The following is a 17,302-nucleotide window of genomic DNA, read 5'->3' as shown; positions in this document are numbered from 1 at the left end:
AGTGGAAAGTACTAAAATACAAATTTAATTTTTATATATAAAAAATAAATAATTTAAAATAAAGGAGGGGGGGGAAGTCATATCCATTAAAGCAATACAATTCAAGGGTATTCCTGGACCCACCATTGGATGAAAAATACAGAAATGCGTTGAAAATTGTTCAACACTCGCCAGGAAAGCTCGTTTATTTAACATAAAAAACTGTCTCAAAGTTCAGCAACATACAAAATCTCTGTGTCTGAAAAATAAAGTTATCCCTACATTTCCCATAACTCTTCTTATATTCGGAAAATTGTTCGGCCTTCAAGGCAAACTAATACCATAAATTATCAGTTCTTTTCAGATGTGAGACCCAAAAAACATAGTTTTTATTATTCTTATTTAAGTTTGTTACCTTAATCAACAAACACATTTTGGAAAAAAATACCCAAGAGTGTAGTAACTCACACCTTAATTATCAGATTATATTTTAATTAACGGGTTGCAAAAATAAAATACTGCAAACAAAAAATAGAAACACACTACAAAACAAATTATCATTCTCATTAACACAATATCCTCTTTTCATTACTTATGCTTGAGGTTTCATAATCATTCCTAATTTGTTGCCTTTATAATTAAAAACTCTACATTTTTTATTGAAGAAGAAGGACGCTACCTTCACAATCTCTTTTATCTTAAGCACGGATGAAGTAATAAAATATAAGTTGACCATAGGTCTGTTAAAATAGTAATGTAAAGGTACCTATTGCCTAGTAAAAGTAAATAAAACAAAATTACTAAAATTAATTACAACTGTGTATATTAAACTAAGTTATAAATAATAAAAGTTCATAAAGTTCGTTTTGGGAAATATAATTCAACTGATTTTAATTAACTCCGAGTTTTACGAACAATTTATTAAGTAACCCCTTTTTTTATTGGTAGAAATCTCCTCTCGGTCATTTTGATGAAAATAATGCTAATTTTTTTGTTTTAAAGTTAATGGCTGGTTTACTCTTTTTGTTAAATGGGTTGCTTTTCTCAGAATCTAATAACATTTATATTTTTACATCTTTGGAGTAACTGTGTGTATGCGAGAGTTTCGAGGAAGTGTGTTAAAAAATTCCTTTGAATCCAAGAAAAAATCATGAATTTAAAATACATAGCCTTTGAAACATTGCGTGCTTCAAAATTTCATAAAGATGAGACAATTTTTAAGAATTGTGATTCTTTGTTTCCCAAAAATGCACGTAATAAATATGCACTATAATCTTTCTACTAAAAGAGTTAGAGGTTAAATAAAAAATATATTTTAATCATAACAAATAAGCCTTTGAACTACAAATTTCTAGAACTTTAAACTTTTATGAAGGATCTTATAAACTTCGAACTAGTTAAACAAAATATTCATGCAGTAAAAAACAAATTAAATACTCACTAGACTAGTGTTAGAAAAGTTGAGCCGCTTGATTGACATTTTTTGACAGCTTAAAAAATGAATTTATTTAAAAAGTTAAAATTAAATGATGTGCTTTAAAAATGTTAATAACAATGGTTAAATATACAGGTCGGAATATGTTATTTTAATCGTTGTTAACAGAATTATAACATCAATTCTTAACGTCTTGGATAGATGTTTTTGAACTTCGATTTATCATCAAATTGAAAAATTTGACATGTTCTTCCGTAAATTGTGACTCATTTATCGAAGCATAAAAAATAACTTCAAATAGATTTTGATTTTGTGTGCGCAGATTACTTTTTATTCAGTAGATATTTTTTAGTGAACATTGCTTATATAGGGTGCGCCAAATAACTTTTTTTTTGAAAATGGACGCTATGTGGCACATAACGCCGCCGTTCTGTTGAAACCTCTTCAATTGAACACACATTTTTTCAACATGGCCCGATAACGATCGCCATTGACTGTAACGGCCACTACGTCAAGATCAAAATGAGCTTCATCTGAAAAGATGATTTTTTTTGGCAAAATCCGTTTTTCCCAGCGTTGTTCAAGCGTATACACAACCATATTCTTTCAGCGGAAGGATACAACTAATTATCTGTCAAATCCTATTCAACCCTATTCAAAATGTTCTTTGCCGTATAGTATGTGAATGTCTGAAGCCCATCGTCAACAACCTGATTCTTATCAGTGTTGTTTAAGACCAGAAAAGCCCACAGTTAAATAGAAACCCACCATCTCTTTATCTATTCAAGGCAGAATATGACAGCATATACTGGAACAAGCAGCACAGAGCCATGTCTAGTTTTGGCATCCCTGCCATATTTGTCTGTTTTTGCAGGATAACTATGGAGAATTTGCGCTGTTTGGAAACAGTTTGACATAACGTTTTGATGTCCAAAAAGGCCTTAGACAAGGTGATGCGCTGTCAAAGAATAGTGCAGAACTCACACGTAACATTAGAGGCACTATTTTTCAATTCTGTCAAATCTCGTATGATTAGGAGATTGACATAATCGGAATAGCTTAGCGTGATGTCAATGCGGCTTTTGTGAGTATTGAGGCAAAGACAGCAAAAATTGGTTTAACGATTAATGATGGCAAAACAAAGTTCATGCTGTCACCAATAAAGGACTTATATAACTTCGACGTCTCCGTCAAAATGTCACTATCGACAGCTTAACTTTGAGATAGTTAAGTTCGTCTACCTAGGTTCTGCTATGAACGCAGAAAACAACACTAGCGCTGAGATGAAACGAAGAATAACTCTTGCTAACAGCTGTTTCTTTGGGCTAAGAAAGCAATTGAGTAGCAAACCCCTTTCTCGAGCTACCAAAGTGTCCCCGTCTTGATATACGGTACAGAAGCAGACTAGGATAAAAGCGGATGAAAGCATCTTTTGCCGTTTTGATAGAAAAGTTCTTCGCGTAATCTGCGGTTCCATATGCATTGACGGTAAAGAAGAAGACTAAAAGTCCTTACGATTGTGATGTCTGGGTCACGTAAAGCGCATGGACAGCAATACTCCGGCCGGGATCGTTTCAAATCAAGTGGCTCGCACAGGTAAAAAGTGACCTCACCTAACTCGGAGTTCGCAACGGGAGACGTCAAGCTAGGGGCCGAGCTATATGGAAAAGTTTTTTGGGTGAAGCCCTTGTTTACACAGCACTGCATGTGTAGCTACACTAAGTAACTAAAATAGATCCTTATACAAATATTACTAAATTAGTTGGTTTCTTTTTCCCCTATAGAAAACAGCTTGAGCTTTGATTTAGTTAATAATTGAATTTACAAATTTTTGTTTTGTAATGAACAAAATACTAGTATACATTTTTTAAATAGAACCCAAGAGTTAAAAAGTACATAAGCCGATTGTTGGCCTTAATTCATCAATTTTAATTTTTGAATAATATGTATTGAAAAAAGGTTATCATCAAAATTCTGCTTGAAACATCTAATAATGAAAATGATATGGTTTTCGAAAACCTGTTCTTATAAGGTTTGCATATCTCCCTAAGTCGAAGTTATATCTTTTGTCAAAAGTTTGTGACCTTTCGAAACATTTGAAATATCAGATAATTTGCTTTATAAGAAATAGGCGACATACACTAATAAGTTCCCATGCGTGCCTATCTGTCGATTTTTCTAAAAATTTAACAAAATATTAAAAAAATCTTACACATATATAGGGTATTTCAATAAGGGCGGGTTGGTGTCGTGGCGTTCGCTGTGTGGCACGAAACGCCGTCTTGCTGAAACCACATGCCGTCTAAGTCAATATATTTCAGTTTGGGCCATAAGAAATTAGTTATGTAGAGTTCGCTTTTAACAGTGACCGCCTCACTAATGTCATTTAAAAAAAGTACGGACCAATTACGCCTTCGCGCTGGACCAAAATCCAAACCAAACGGTAACTTTTTGATGCATTATCACCTGGTGAACCGTGCGGGGGTTTGGTGATGTTTCATATACTGCAATTTTGCTTGTAAACAAGATGATTTTTCGGCCAAAATTGAATTCCTCTTCAAAACAATTCGAAGCCCAGTCGGCGAACAAATGGCTTTGTCTATGGATCTTGTACGGGCATAGGCCCAAGTCCCAACACAAAATTCGACATGTCCGAGTTCTTGTCTTGAGAAATAGACTGCCTCCGGTTCTTTTGTATACTTTCACGGACCGCGGCAATATTCTGGGCCGATCTTGCGTTTCTTTAACGTGTGTGTGTTTACTGAACCGGTTGTCTCAAATTTGGCCACCAAACGTTGAAAAGTCGACTGTGAAGGGCAACCACATCTAGGGTCAAATTGGCGCAATGCTCGCAACGTTTGCGATAACGAACACTCATTTTGATAATAAAGTTTTATCATGATTTGATAAATGTCACCGCCATAGGGCGGGCGCCAAAATCTACCCGCTCCAATTTAAAAACACTTTCTTTTTATCAGTTTTGCTTATTGTTTTTGTAAGTGTTTGTGTTTTGGAAAAAAGTACTAATTTTCATTTTTCTTAAAAAATTAACTAATAAATAGCAAAGTTTAAATAATATTGCGCAATATTGTAAACACGTATGTTCGATTAGAACATTTCGGGGGTTAAATGCCTTCAAAATTATTTTATTTTGTTGTTATCGAAAGATAATGGTCTTACAGAAATCCATTCGCTTATTTCTTCCAAAAAATAAAAACTTTAAAAAATCCTGCTAAAATTGAAAACAAAAAATGGTTTTTGACCTAAAATTTCGGGAACGAAAACAAAAATCAAACTATCTTATTATTGTCAATAATATTTTGTTAAAGTTTAAGAAAAATCGATTGACGGGCACGGATGGGAATATATCTGCGTGAGTCGCTTACCACCCTTTTTTTATTTTTAAATTGATGTAATAAACGTTAAACGGTTTTTTATAAGCCCTTTCAGCACATTTTTATTTTATTATCTGTTAGAAAAAATGTATTTAAAGTCGATATCTTAACAAGATCTTGAGGAGGACTACAAAAGATATGCACAAAGTAATGACGTACATCCCTTTTAAAACCTTTGATTTATGTATCTATATTCTAGGGACTTTAAAAGGTCAAGAAATTTCAAAAATTTTAATTTTCCGATTACGATAACTTCCTATGGGAAGCTTACAACGTTTTTGTTAAAAAGGAGACTTGGAATCATGATCCTCAAAAGAGTGTGAGGTAAATCATTAAATTTGTTGATAAAGTAGCCAAAACAAAAGTATATATCACATACATGACGATTGAAATAGTGTTAATTTTAAATCCAAACCAAATGCACTTAAAATAAATGTACCAAATAAACGAATACGATTTTGATTGACTGTACCTAGACCATAAATATTTTTTCTTGTTCGTCTATTTGAGGCAATGATCATCAAATATTGTTTAGAAACACCTAAAAGTATGCATTTGCAACAAAAATCAATTTAAAGCTTTTCATCTTTAAACAAAAAAAAAAACATACTAACAAATTAGTTTTTGAATTTTTGATTTGAAGCTTTGTTTTATGTTTACTTGTACAAGATTTGGTTGTTTGTTTTTATCTTAACAATGACACATCTTAATTTTGACAGTTTCGGCATCGAAAACCACATACGGCTATGCATAATTTGTATTTTTACTTCTTCATTAATTCACCGCTAAGGAAAACGTCAATGTGATTATCGATTCTTTCAAACAACTGAAATCATTTGCATAAACAGCTGCTGGTGTTGATGGTGGCCAAAAAACACAATTTTTGAATCACAAAATAAAATCTATTTTTAGCCAAGATAACGCTGCTATATCTCTTTGGAAAAAAAACACTCATGGATATTCTAATAGCCGAAAAAAATAAGCAAATGGATAATTTTCCGTAAGCAGAATAAGGTTACACATTTAAGCATGGAGAGCACATGAAATTCTTAAATACCTATCGAGGATGAAGACGGTCCAAAAACAAAGGCTATACTTCTTTTTAAAACTGGTTGAAGTTAAAATGAAAACTGTAATGAATCACTGAGATTTGTGGTTTTAAATTAATCAATTTTTTAACAACGCGGTTACACTTAGCTAAGGCTTTAAACTTTTTCAAATTAGATTAAAACGGATTGATTAATTGCGGGGTTTTCACAATGCACGAGAAATGGAAAATCTCCGAAACTGCTGAAATGACAACTAAAAACGCTGACAGACGCAGCCGCAGTAGAAAAGAGCAAAACCAAAAACAAAAATAACATAACGTTTTTGTTTATTTTTGTCTCCTTTTAAATATTGTGTCTTATATATGTATTTGTAGGTATGATAGGATAGGTTTTGGAATTGGAAAGCTTTGATTTGTTTGTTATTATTTATAAGATTTCGATATAAAATGGATATGAATGGAAGCTTTTTTTCTTACGTCATTATTTTATGTGTTGACATTCGTACTGAGTGCAAGCATCGGACAGCCGATTGTTTTTCATTTTCAGGTACCAACTGTTTTGTGTTTATGCCGGCCTGGATTTGATAGTTCGAAAACAAACAATTTATTTTTTTATGTTGTTAGCATTGCTGTGGAGAGTGTGGTGGTGGTTTGTGGTATCTGGTTTTATATGTCAAATAAATAATAAAATAAATTGTTAAGACTGTAGATCTGTTTGTTTAAAATATGAAAGACTTAACTTTTATTGAATATGGTTCTGGTATGACATTATTTTTTAGATAAGTAGTCGTAGTTAATTACAGTGGTGGATTAGATTTATTTACTGAGAATAAAATTGCACTTTTTTAATGATAGTTATCTTAATTCGAGCACGATTTTTAAAATTATTCCGCTTTTTGTGATAATACTTTTTAAAATTCGAAAGAAAGAAATGCTAAACTTTTAATACTAAAATGGTTTTCAACAGACAAAAGGAAAACAGTTTGAGAGTAAGAGCTGTCCAAATACTTTTCTTATGTAAGGTTTGTGAAATATTCCAAAAAACATAAAAATAGTTTTGAAAACGGGTATTTTTAAAATTTGAGCATATAGTTAAAACTAGCTGACCCGCCAAACGTTGTGTTGTCGTACAAATAATTTAAAGAGAATATTTTGCTAGAAATAAATAACTTAAAATATATCGATCCCTTAATGCAACAGAGTGTACAATATTTTTTGTGATCACATCTTTCGCTAATACAAACGTATTGGATGGTTCGATAACATTTTTCATTAATTTTGTAATTACTAATCGCGGGCCTTTGAACAACAGTACCGTGGTGGGTTCAAATTACGAAACAAAATTACCCCAGATCCAACTTTCAGTTGTAAATTATGCAGTGGCATGCCTGGTAAATCCAATGAGTTCAAAAACTTACTGTTTCAAAACATTTGTATGACACCAAGTCTACTGGTAACAAATGTTGTATCTTGAGATTTAATTCGTTGACATCCACATTTTTCGCTGCTAAAATTTCTCCTTCTGACAGAATCTTTCAATTTGTATATTGTTTGTGTACATCGGGAAACATCTGGTCTATGAGAGGATCTTGTGAATTATTAATTTTATTACGCTACAGTGGCAATGATTTTAAGCACGCGTTGATCTCATCAGCGTGTGTTGAACACGGAATAATGGAAAGTGTTTGTCTGAAATCACCTGAAAGGTTCTGTTCAACGCCTCAAGCGAATGTTAGTGTGCCATATTGCAATCATAATTTTACACTGTTTCAGCACTGTGGCCATGAATGATTGTTTTTTTTTTAAGGAACGTATTGTCAGTTCCACCTGGTTTAAAAAAAAAACATCCACCTTTCTCTGCCGAAATTGCGTGCCTGATGTGTCAAAAACGGTTGTTTGTTCTTAATTCATTAGTGAAACATTGCGAGTAACAATCGCTGCCATCTACAATATTGTATCGTAGTTTAAGATTCAATTCAGTGTCTATTAATTGATTTGGTGAATGCACACCAAAATGACTGAGTGGTAAGTTGGCAATGATAACGCAAAGATCCTCACTATAAATCAATGGTTCATTTTACATAGCGTTACTCAATACTATTGTAAGTAAGATCGTTGCACCGTGTACTATGTTGGTGTAATTAAACCATAGCACGTGGGAATATCAAAAGTAGATAAAAACCGATTCTCAGATCTACCGAATGTATATGCAAAATTTCATTGAAATTGGTTAAGCCGTTACGGAGGAGTATGGCAACTAGCACTGTGACAGGAAATTTTTATATATTAGATAAAAGTTTGTTAAAAATTAGGTCTAAAACGTATTTTTCAAAACTTTAAAAGTGTCAAATTCAAGGTTCAAGAAGAGAACAATTTGTACTTTGTAAAATCATCACACAATTTATTGTTAAGACATATCTTATGTTTGTACTCAGTTTTAAAAACACAGTTTTTGTTGGGTTTAAGCATTTTTATAAACCCGATGAGATCGAAAAGCTTAAAGTTGAGTAAACAATATTTTGTATAGATGTTGTCATTTATTATCGATATATTGTCGAGTTTTTCGTTGAGATTTTTTATGTTTATTAAAGAACTGTATCAAAATTGTATTTTTTGTAAAAAAAAATAACCAAGTGTCAAGAACAATGATGCAAATTTTAAAAAAATCTCGTTTACAAAACAAATCCGACTCTATTTTAAGCAGTTATATAAAAATTCCTGTTTAAATTTTAAACACTTTAAGCAACCTATTTACCTGTTAAAGTGTCCTAGCGCATTTGTATGGTTTTTATGAACATGTTTTTAAATTAATTAAACTTAGAACTTTTTTTTACAAAGAACGAAAGAATTAAAAAACTAATACAAAATAGTTTTCGGCTAAAGCAGAAAACCATACGTTATATTATTTATTAAGTTTTTTCCAATTGTGGTTTTAAAGAAAAATGAAGAAGTTATAAATTTTTAATAGCTTAACCAGTCATAATAATTATTTTGTTTAGAAACAATGTCTCAGCTAAAATGATGCAATCAGTTTTAACGGTAAAATGTATACTGTATTGACTTTGTTGTATAACGAAATAGAAGTAGCAGCTCTTTTTCAATTTCGTTCGTGTTTCAATCGCATAATTAAATATTTTGAATTTGTGTTCTCGAAATGGGACACCATACGAGTATTGAAACCCGTGAACTAATAATTAAACATTTAAAAGATGGAAAAAGCCAACGAAAAAATTGCAGGAATGGTAAAAAGTAGTTCTTCAACAGTGCAACATATAATTGAACGTTATATCCGTGAAAATCGAGTGGTCAGTAAGTCAAAAGAAGCTCCAAATAAAAAAATTTCCGATAGTGATTGCCGATGGATTGTAAGAAAATACGGAGCTCCAGCTGAAGAATTTACGTGGGACAGTGAAACACGGTGGAGAGCATGTTATGGTGTCGGGCTGTATGTCTTCTGCTGCCGTAGGAAACCTTGTTTTTATCAAAAGTAATATGGACAAAAATATGCATCTATAGACATTTTGAAGCTAAACTTTTTGCAAAATAATGAAAAACCCAATATCAAGGACAGTTTTCGACTATATCAAGATAACGACCTAAATACAAGTCTGGAATTGTACAAACTTGGTTAATCTGGAGCTGCCCTCATGTCATGCAATCGCCTGCCCAGTCACCAGACCTAAATGCCATGGAAAATGTATGGTCGAAGCTGGAGCGCGAAATTCGAAAACAAAAGCTGTTTCTTTTTTAATAGTCACTCTCAATATAGCCTTCGTGGTATTGTATTTAAATTTATACGAGTACGATGGAATAAAAATGGAATTTGTCCCTGACTGTGTTTTTACCGTTTCAAGTGGATGCAAAAGTGTTTCTTACAACTAAAAAATTATTACTTTTCCGTCTTTTTTCGGTATTCGACTGATTGTAATTGCCTGCAGTGGGAAAAACAAAAAAAATTAATTTAAATTTGTTTTTAGTTACCTATCTGTTTTTTTTTGTTTTAAATATGAATTTCAAATCCGACTGCTGCAATCAAAATTATAAGATCACAAAATTAACAAGTTACTAGTCCGTATTTAAATATATATATTTTTTCAAATATTTCCGCGAAGCACTTGGATATTCTTCGAGGAGCACAGAGTGCTCCGCGGAGCACACTTTGGGAAACCTTTGACTAAAGTATTAGGAAAACAAAGAAAGATATTGACTTTAAATTTTTTATCTTGCACAAAATGTTGTTATTAACAATTTTTAACCAAATGTGAAACGTTAATTTATAAGTTCTTAATCATTGCATACTAAAAAGATTTCTTTGCTACAATTAAAACATTTTATAAATAACAAATTAATTGAAAAAACAAACGATTAAACGATTTTCAAACAATTTGTAAAATTAACGTTGTTTTGAGCAATCAAATTTAAATTTTACAAGTCACACTTATTTCTAAGATTTATGTATGAAAGGGCCTAGAAGGACCTTTATAATAAATTATAATCAAAAGGGCTGTTTAAAATGTCTAGGTCGTATGTGAATCACAACGACTTGCTTCTAGAAAAACTACGATGATTCTCAATTCTCAATTCTCATCGATTCACTTTTCACTAGACGAAAATTATTTATTGTTTTTGTTTCATTTTCAAACAATCCTTAACGACGTTTTCAAAGCTTATCGATCTGCTAATAACAAATTTACAAAGTTTTAATTTGTAAATATCTTTATCTATCATGTATGTACCTACATATTTTCAAATCTGCAATTAAAGGCACTATTTTTAAAACATTATTTAGTTATAGGAGCAAGTTCATGTAACCCAGTCGTTCCTTTTTTTGAATTTCTATAGTTAAACAACCAACCACCCATTTTCTTGAAAATCATTTGTAGAATTTTTTGTATGGTTATTTATCTTTGTTAAACAACATTTATTTGAAGTGAATAATCAGCTGGCTTCTGTTGTTGAGTGAGCTGGACTTGGGTGTAGTTCCAAATGCAAAATACGCCATAATGTGCCGTAAGACAGTCCTTATTCCTAAGAACGACAAGCTCTCGACAAATTCGAGTCTTCAGCAACACTTTCAATTACAGCAGCCATATCAATGGTCCGAACGAAACGATCACATGGCCTTACAATATCTATAACCAATCCAGTCTCTTCAAATTTCTTCACAATTTTGCCAATTGCTTGCGTAGTTGTACGATTATTAAAGCCATAATCTCCTCTTAAAGCACGATATGTGGCTGCGGCAGAATCACCATTTTTGCTGCAGGTTTTTAAAATGTTAATGCGTAGTGCGATAGTTAAGCGATCCATTTTCATAAATGTCAGACTTTCAAATGAAAAAAAAAATGGTTTGAAAACTTAGTTTGACAGATGTCAAATTTCAGCCCCAAACGTTTCAAACCGGATAACCTGTTAGAAACACATATGAATATATTGTTATTCTATTTTTAGGCTATTTTCTGAAAAGTTTTTTTTTATAATTTTAAGAGGAATTTTGGGAAATATCTTCTTTTGCGTGTTCGAACAAGAGGTACGTTTCTTGAGAAAAATAGTTGATATTGGCGTGAGGGGGACATGTTGCAAAAAGGGAGTTAAAATCCTTAGATCAAAATCGTGGTAAGATACGTAAGAAAAAAAAAAACTTGGTGTGGACGTGTATAGTGAGTTAACATAAAAGTATTACAAAAAATAGCATTTAAACCAAGAAATTAACATTTTCACATTGTTTTCTCTTTATAACGGTTAACTGTGCTTGGAAATAGAAAGTCACCAAAATATTTGCTTATATTGTTTCTATATATTTATAATCACAAATGAAAATAAATATTTATAACAGTTTTTGTCAGAGTTTTGCCAAAGTAAAATATTCTTAAAAGTTTAAATTTAAAGATGCAGTCCAAAAGCAAAAAAAAATATTTAAAACATTTTTTTCACCCTTCACGAAAGCAACTTTAAAAAATTAAAAAATAGCTAATTAGAAAAAAATAAAATAATAATAATACGTATTTAGTGTCTGTAATTTTGTCGAGTTCAAATTATTTTCACGACGTAACTAATCGTTTCTATAGTTTAAAAAACGTAGAGAATAATAAAAATAAAGCAAGTGACATTCTCAACTACTGTGAAAGTAAATCAATTTTTATTTTAAAATAATTAATTTTGATTTTGCCTTCCTTTGTGAAAAACTTACATTCTATTAACAAGTACCTTACCTACACGTTAAATGAAATATGGATGTTTGAATACATACAACATTAAAATGTATATAACAAAATCAATAGTAAAATGAGCTTAACTTATTTACTTTAATAGCACATTTAATACGGACAAACGAAATCAAACCTTACATACAACAAAAAAACGACTTAAGTATGATTAATTGAAGTGAACTATTCCACTTTTTTCTCTACTTTCATTTACAAAACTTTCTTCTTCAGAACCTCTTCACTTATATATTTGTATTTATGAGAGTCGTCAGCTCAAAACTACTCAAAACATCATTCTTAATGAGTGCTTATATCTGAAAGTGTTTACAATAAACGAAAATGTTCACCTTTTAATTTATTGTTAAATTAACTCATTAAAACTATAATTCCAAGCTTAAGATCTTAACGATTCAATGTTATAGAAATAAAAAATAACTTAACTTTCATTAAAAGTGATGCTAAAAAGATTAAAGGGTTTCAAACGATTCTATATAAATATTTTGTTTCGTGATATTAAATTAAATTAAAATTAAGTTGAATTAAACCTTAAGACCGAGTCGTAAGAAATTACGTTGAATCGACAGCCTGTACTCATCCTTACTGAGGCTAAATTAAAATTTAAAATTTAACAATAAATTATAAAAATACATCAAATAATTGTATTATTGCAAAGTACAAATTTAATTTCTAGATACAATTAAAATGACTTCAGTATCTTACTTAGTTACTGGAAAATCCCATTTTTCATGAGTAGTTAATTGACTCTATATGAAGTTTTGAGCAAACCTTGCATTTAATACTTTCATTGCATTAAAAATTCGTTTTGCAGTTAGTGCTGAATTCCAATCGAAACTCCAATTTAAGTATTGACCAACGTTTTAAAAATTCCACATTATTTTCATTAAAAGTGCTCCCATGGGAAGTTATTGTAATTGTTCCGATTTGTCGGATTGAAATTTATCGATGTTTTGTACGTTCGGGAAGTTTTCTTCGTCGTCCATATCTCAAGAACCCGTAGAGATATCGACTTCAAATAAATATTGTTATACAGAACATAAAACACAAAGAGGCAAAAAAGATTGTAAAAAAATTGAGGGGTGGCTTTCTTACCATAGCGATTTAAAAATTGAATAGCCGTGGCTTTTGGGTTGGTGCGTCTTAGTGCCATGCCAGTCTCTTGAGTTTAATTTCTGACTGGGCGATCTTATGTTTTTTTTAAGGATACTGCCTCTTGCGATAAATTGACAAAGCCTCCAAAAGTAATTCTTGCCACGTAAAGCATTTACAGATTTGGTTAAAACTTCTAAGTCACTCGGCCCTAGTTCTCAACGGGCTGTGGGGTCATCTAATTTATTTATTTAGAAAGTTTAAAAAAAGTAAACACTTTGGTTAACCCAAAATATCTCACTAACCAATAATGCTACCGAATCGAATTAAATTATTTATTGTATAATTTAATGTGATAACAAACTAATATAATTAAAAAAAATAAACTGTCTTTTTATAAAATAAAAAAACACCTGGTTAAATTTTGAGAAAAACGGAATTGACAGTTAAAATCTAAGAAACCACTACTTAAAATTGGTAATAATTGATTTTCGACTAAAATATCTTTTCAAAAATTAATTAATATTGGCTTTGAACTAATTTCATATTAAAGAAAATATGGGTTTCGACATTCACTAAAACTTTTATAAAAAATTCAACAATAAGTTTTCTTTATAATAAATTAAACACGAAAACCTTCAAATAAAAAACTGATACAAAATTGTTTCCGACTAGTATTAGGAGAACAAAGATAGATACTGACTTCAAGTTTTTTATTTTCAATAAAATGTTGTTATTAATACTGTGTTAAAGTTTTAAGCAAGACTAACAGACTGAAGGGATGGGAAGTTATCAGTGTCTGTCGCAATAAAGGCCCTTTTTATATTTTAAATATATTTCAAAAACTGGTTGTAGTAAAATTGTAAAGATAATAGATTCAGAGCAAAATTTACTTTCAAATCGTTGTGCCATTTTCTGTTGAAAATCGTTTTTTTTTTTAAATGTACTTCAAAAAACTTTAACCCTCAAAAAGCTTTATACGCACACGTGTTTTCTTCGAATTTAAAACAGTAACATCTCAAAAACCTGACGTGCTACATTCATTTTAAAGTCGGATTTGAAATAAGGCTACTTTTGAAAAAGTGTTTTTTTTCCCAATAAAATGTAGCATGATGGTTACTGTAATGCCAGAGCTTTTGGGTTCAATCCCTGCCTGTGCTATTTAATGTTTTTTTATGGGTACTACCTCTTGCGAAGGATTGACAAACCCTCCAAGAGTAATTCTTGTCATGAAAAGTGCTTTCTCAAATTTTCTTATTTAATTTGATTTAATGCACACTTCGTATCACGTGCAGAAGGACAAGCTTTATTCGTTTTTTTTTTGCCGATATTTCTTAAACTCTTATGTATTCATTTTACTGTGCAAAATTTTTGGATTTACTGAATAAATACTAGTTTAGATATTTTTCTGAACAAGGTCATAAAAAGTACCTGTTTTTTTGTAACATAAATAGGGGCAAGATCTAAATTTACCAATTAGCGTATTTAAAATAAGATACAAGGAACCACTTATTGTTAAGGAGTTAAGTAAGAGTATTAATTTAACCAAGATATAGAGGTAAGGGTCTAACCAAGAAGAAAGTAGGCCAAATTCGAGCTTACCGGGATCTTGGCAAAATTATCCGTTTTATAGCCAGCAAAATTAGAAGAATTTCAAATGTTGTATACAACTACTTTAAGGACCCAGAGAGCTATTAAAAAAAAAAAACATAAAAGAAGAGTCAAGAAAGCTAAATCATTTCCGAAAAAGCGGTCGATAGTGAGAGCTGCTTCAAATTCAAAATCCAACTCAATTCATAAATAAAGCTGGGTTAAATGACACCAAAAAATGAAAAAAAAAAACACCATGGAATGCTGCACGCAAGATCAAACGCATTTATTTTGCAACAACTCAGAGTAAGTGCAATCGAGTTTGGCATACCGTCGTCTTTTCAGATGAAACAAAATAATTTGGACGCACCTGATGAATACAGCTGCTATTTAAATGATTTAAAAAAGGAATAAATCAATCTTGAAAAACAGCACAGTTAAGGAGGCGGTGTAAAGGTATGGGGAACAATCACCAGTTATGGGACCGTGGAGCTTGATTTTCAAAGCCTTTAAAAATCTATTATGGAACGAGCTTTTCCGCATTATTTGGTGGACAACGATGGACTATCCAACAAGGTAGTGCACCAATACATCCGCATGGACAACAAAAGCCTGAATTCAAGGGCAAAATGTGAAACATCATGGCCCACATATTTTCCTGACCTGAATATTATCTAAAACGTTTGGGGATAGCTTTAAAGAAAAGTCTACAAAGGATGACGCCAATACTAAAAAATCGAAGAAATTAATGAATCTATATAAAATGGCCTTGGACCCAAATTTCTCTCAATTATCTGACAGCACTCTATGAATCCATACACCACAGGTTACTTTTAGTAATTCATAAATAAGGAACCCGCAAACATTACTAACAATTATTTTAATCCTTTCAATAATACCAGGATTTACCTAAACCATAAGATTTGTTGGTGTTTTCTTTACTTTAAAGGGTCTAACAGGTAAATTTAGATCTGTCCCTATCCATGTGACACAAAAAAACAGGTCCTTTTTATGTCTTTTTTCGAAAAAAAAACTGTTATAAAACTGTATACATCAACTTAATCCAAAAAATATTGCTTGCAATATAAACTTACATCATTCCACATTTGGGTTTTTGCAAAAGGGTTTAAGAATTATCGGCAAATAAAAAAACAAAAAAGCTTGTCCCTATTCATGTGTAACGGAATGTTTTTCGAAGTTCTGTTCCTAAACACAGATAACCGATAAACGTTCTTTTATGTTTAACAAATTTAACTCATTTTGTTTTATTAAAACCAATGTACATGCTCTTTAGAGAGGATAGAATTGTCGCATCACTTCTTGGCATAATTCCTTAACATTTAGGTAAACAAATTTGCCTTGTTGGTGATATCGTTCAAATGAATGAAATTCAAACAATTACCAATCACAAATGATCATAATTAAAATAGAAATTAGCTTCTTTTGCCTTGGTTGGTATCTTGTTATGGCAGCCAATCTAATCTAACCTACATTTTGCCTCTCATAAATTTTTAGATAAATGAAATGCTATTTGTTTTAAATTGCGTGCACAAACAGTTAAATCCCTCCAAGGACAATAATCATTTGTCACCTTTCCATCTTTCCATCTTTCTATTGTTATTGTTTTTAAGAAATGATTCATGGCTGGCATTTTTGAATCACTATAGAAAAGAAGGAACTTTACAAACAAACAAAGATTAAGTTGGTATACCTACTGTTGGAATTAACCACAACAAACCATTAACGACAAATCAAAAAATAACCTTAAACAAATCACCAGCTTAATGTTCATAAAAATTTATCAAGCTAACAGGCTAATTTTCCAGAGCAGCGAAGTGTTCTTTAACTGGCTCTTAATTGTTTTTAAAAGAAATCATTTATTGCTCTATTAATCACAAGGAAAAGAAAATGTAATTATTTTCTATCAACGAAATCATTATTTCACTCATTTGAACAAAAATTGTGTTAGTCTATTAACCGTTCGTTCATAAATGTATAAAAGAGCAGATTTTTGGTCTTGTCTTCTTGTCTTTATTTGGAAAAGCTATGCACTTCATTAAGCTACACTTGAAATCCTGTTGCTGTTGACATAGGCATGAGGAATATTTGTATTATGGACAGACAACTGACTGCTGAAATCTTAGATATGTATCAGTTTTTCCTTCCTTTTCGACATTTATAGGAGAACTATATCTTGGACTGTCATCTACTAATGAATCAAGGAAACAAAGTCTCTACTGTTTATGTATTTTTGTGTTTTGTGTAAAACGAACAAATCCATCATTCATCAAAACAAATCCAACAAAAATCTTAATGTCTGTCCTTTGTCATCATCAGTTACTGAAAGCTAATAACCCCAAACAGAAGTAGCCAAGCCATAAAAGAGAAAAATGGCCAAAACTAAATAGGAAAGTAATCTGAGAAGTTAAGTTGTAAATCAGGTACAAGTACAATGTACATTTGAGTTGGTTCTTTATTATTGTTATTTTTGGTTTGAAGCTCCTGGATAGAACATACGTATTGTATTAAGTTTCGATTATTA

General features: G+C 31.3%; 1 protein-coding gene across 2 annotated transcripts in view; it reads right to left on the bottom strand.

Moving 5' to 3' along the window:
- Window positions 1–6,071, bottom strand: part of LOC129944323 (cytosolic purine 5'-nucleotidase) — a 146,596-nt gene extending 140,525 nt beyond the window's left edge. Inside the window, exon 1 of one of the 2 annotated variants that reach the window (XM_056053676.1) lies at window positions 5,867–6,071. Coding sequence is in view for 1 of the 2 variants with exons in the window: in XM_056053675.1 (XP_055909650.1) it covers window positions 1,421–1,459 (39 nt within the window). In the remaining variant the exon portion in view is untranslated. Of the gene's footprint in view, window positions 1–1,420; window positions 1,665–5,866 lie in introns of those variants that run through there. The other variant, XM_056053675.1, reaches the window with a different exon arrangement.
- Between the last annotated feature and the right edge of the window lie 11,231 nt (window positions 6,072–17,302).

Source organism: Eupeodes corollae, chromosome 2 (genome assembly GCF_945859685.1).
Source record: "Eupeodes corollae chromosome 2, idEupCoro1.1, whole genome shotgun sequence".
Taxonomy (NCBI): Eukaryota; Metazoa; Arthropoda; class Insecta; order Diptera; family Syrphidae; genus Eupeodes; species Eupeodes corollae.
Note: the sequence above shows the minus strand (reverse complement) of the source record. Positions and strands in the feature narration are given on the sequence as shown.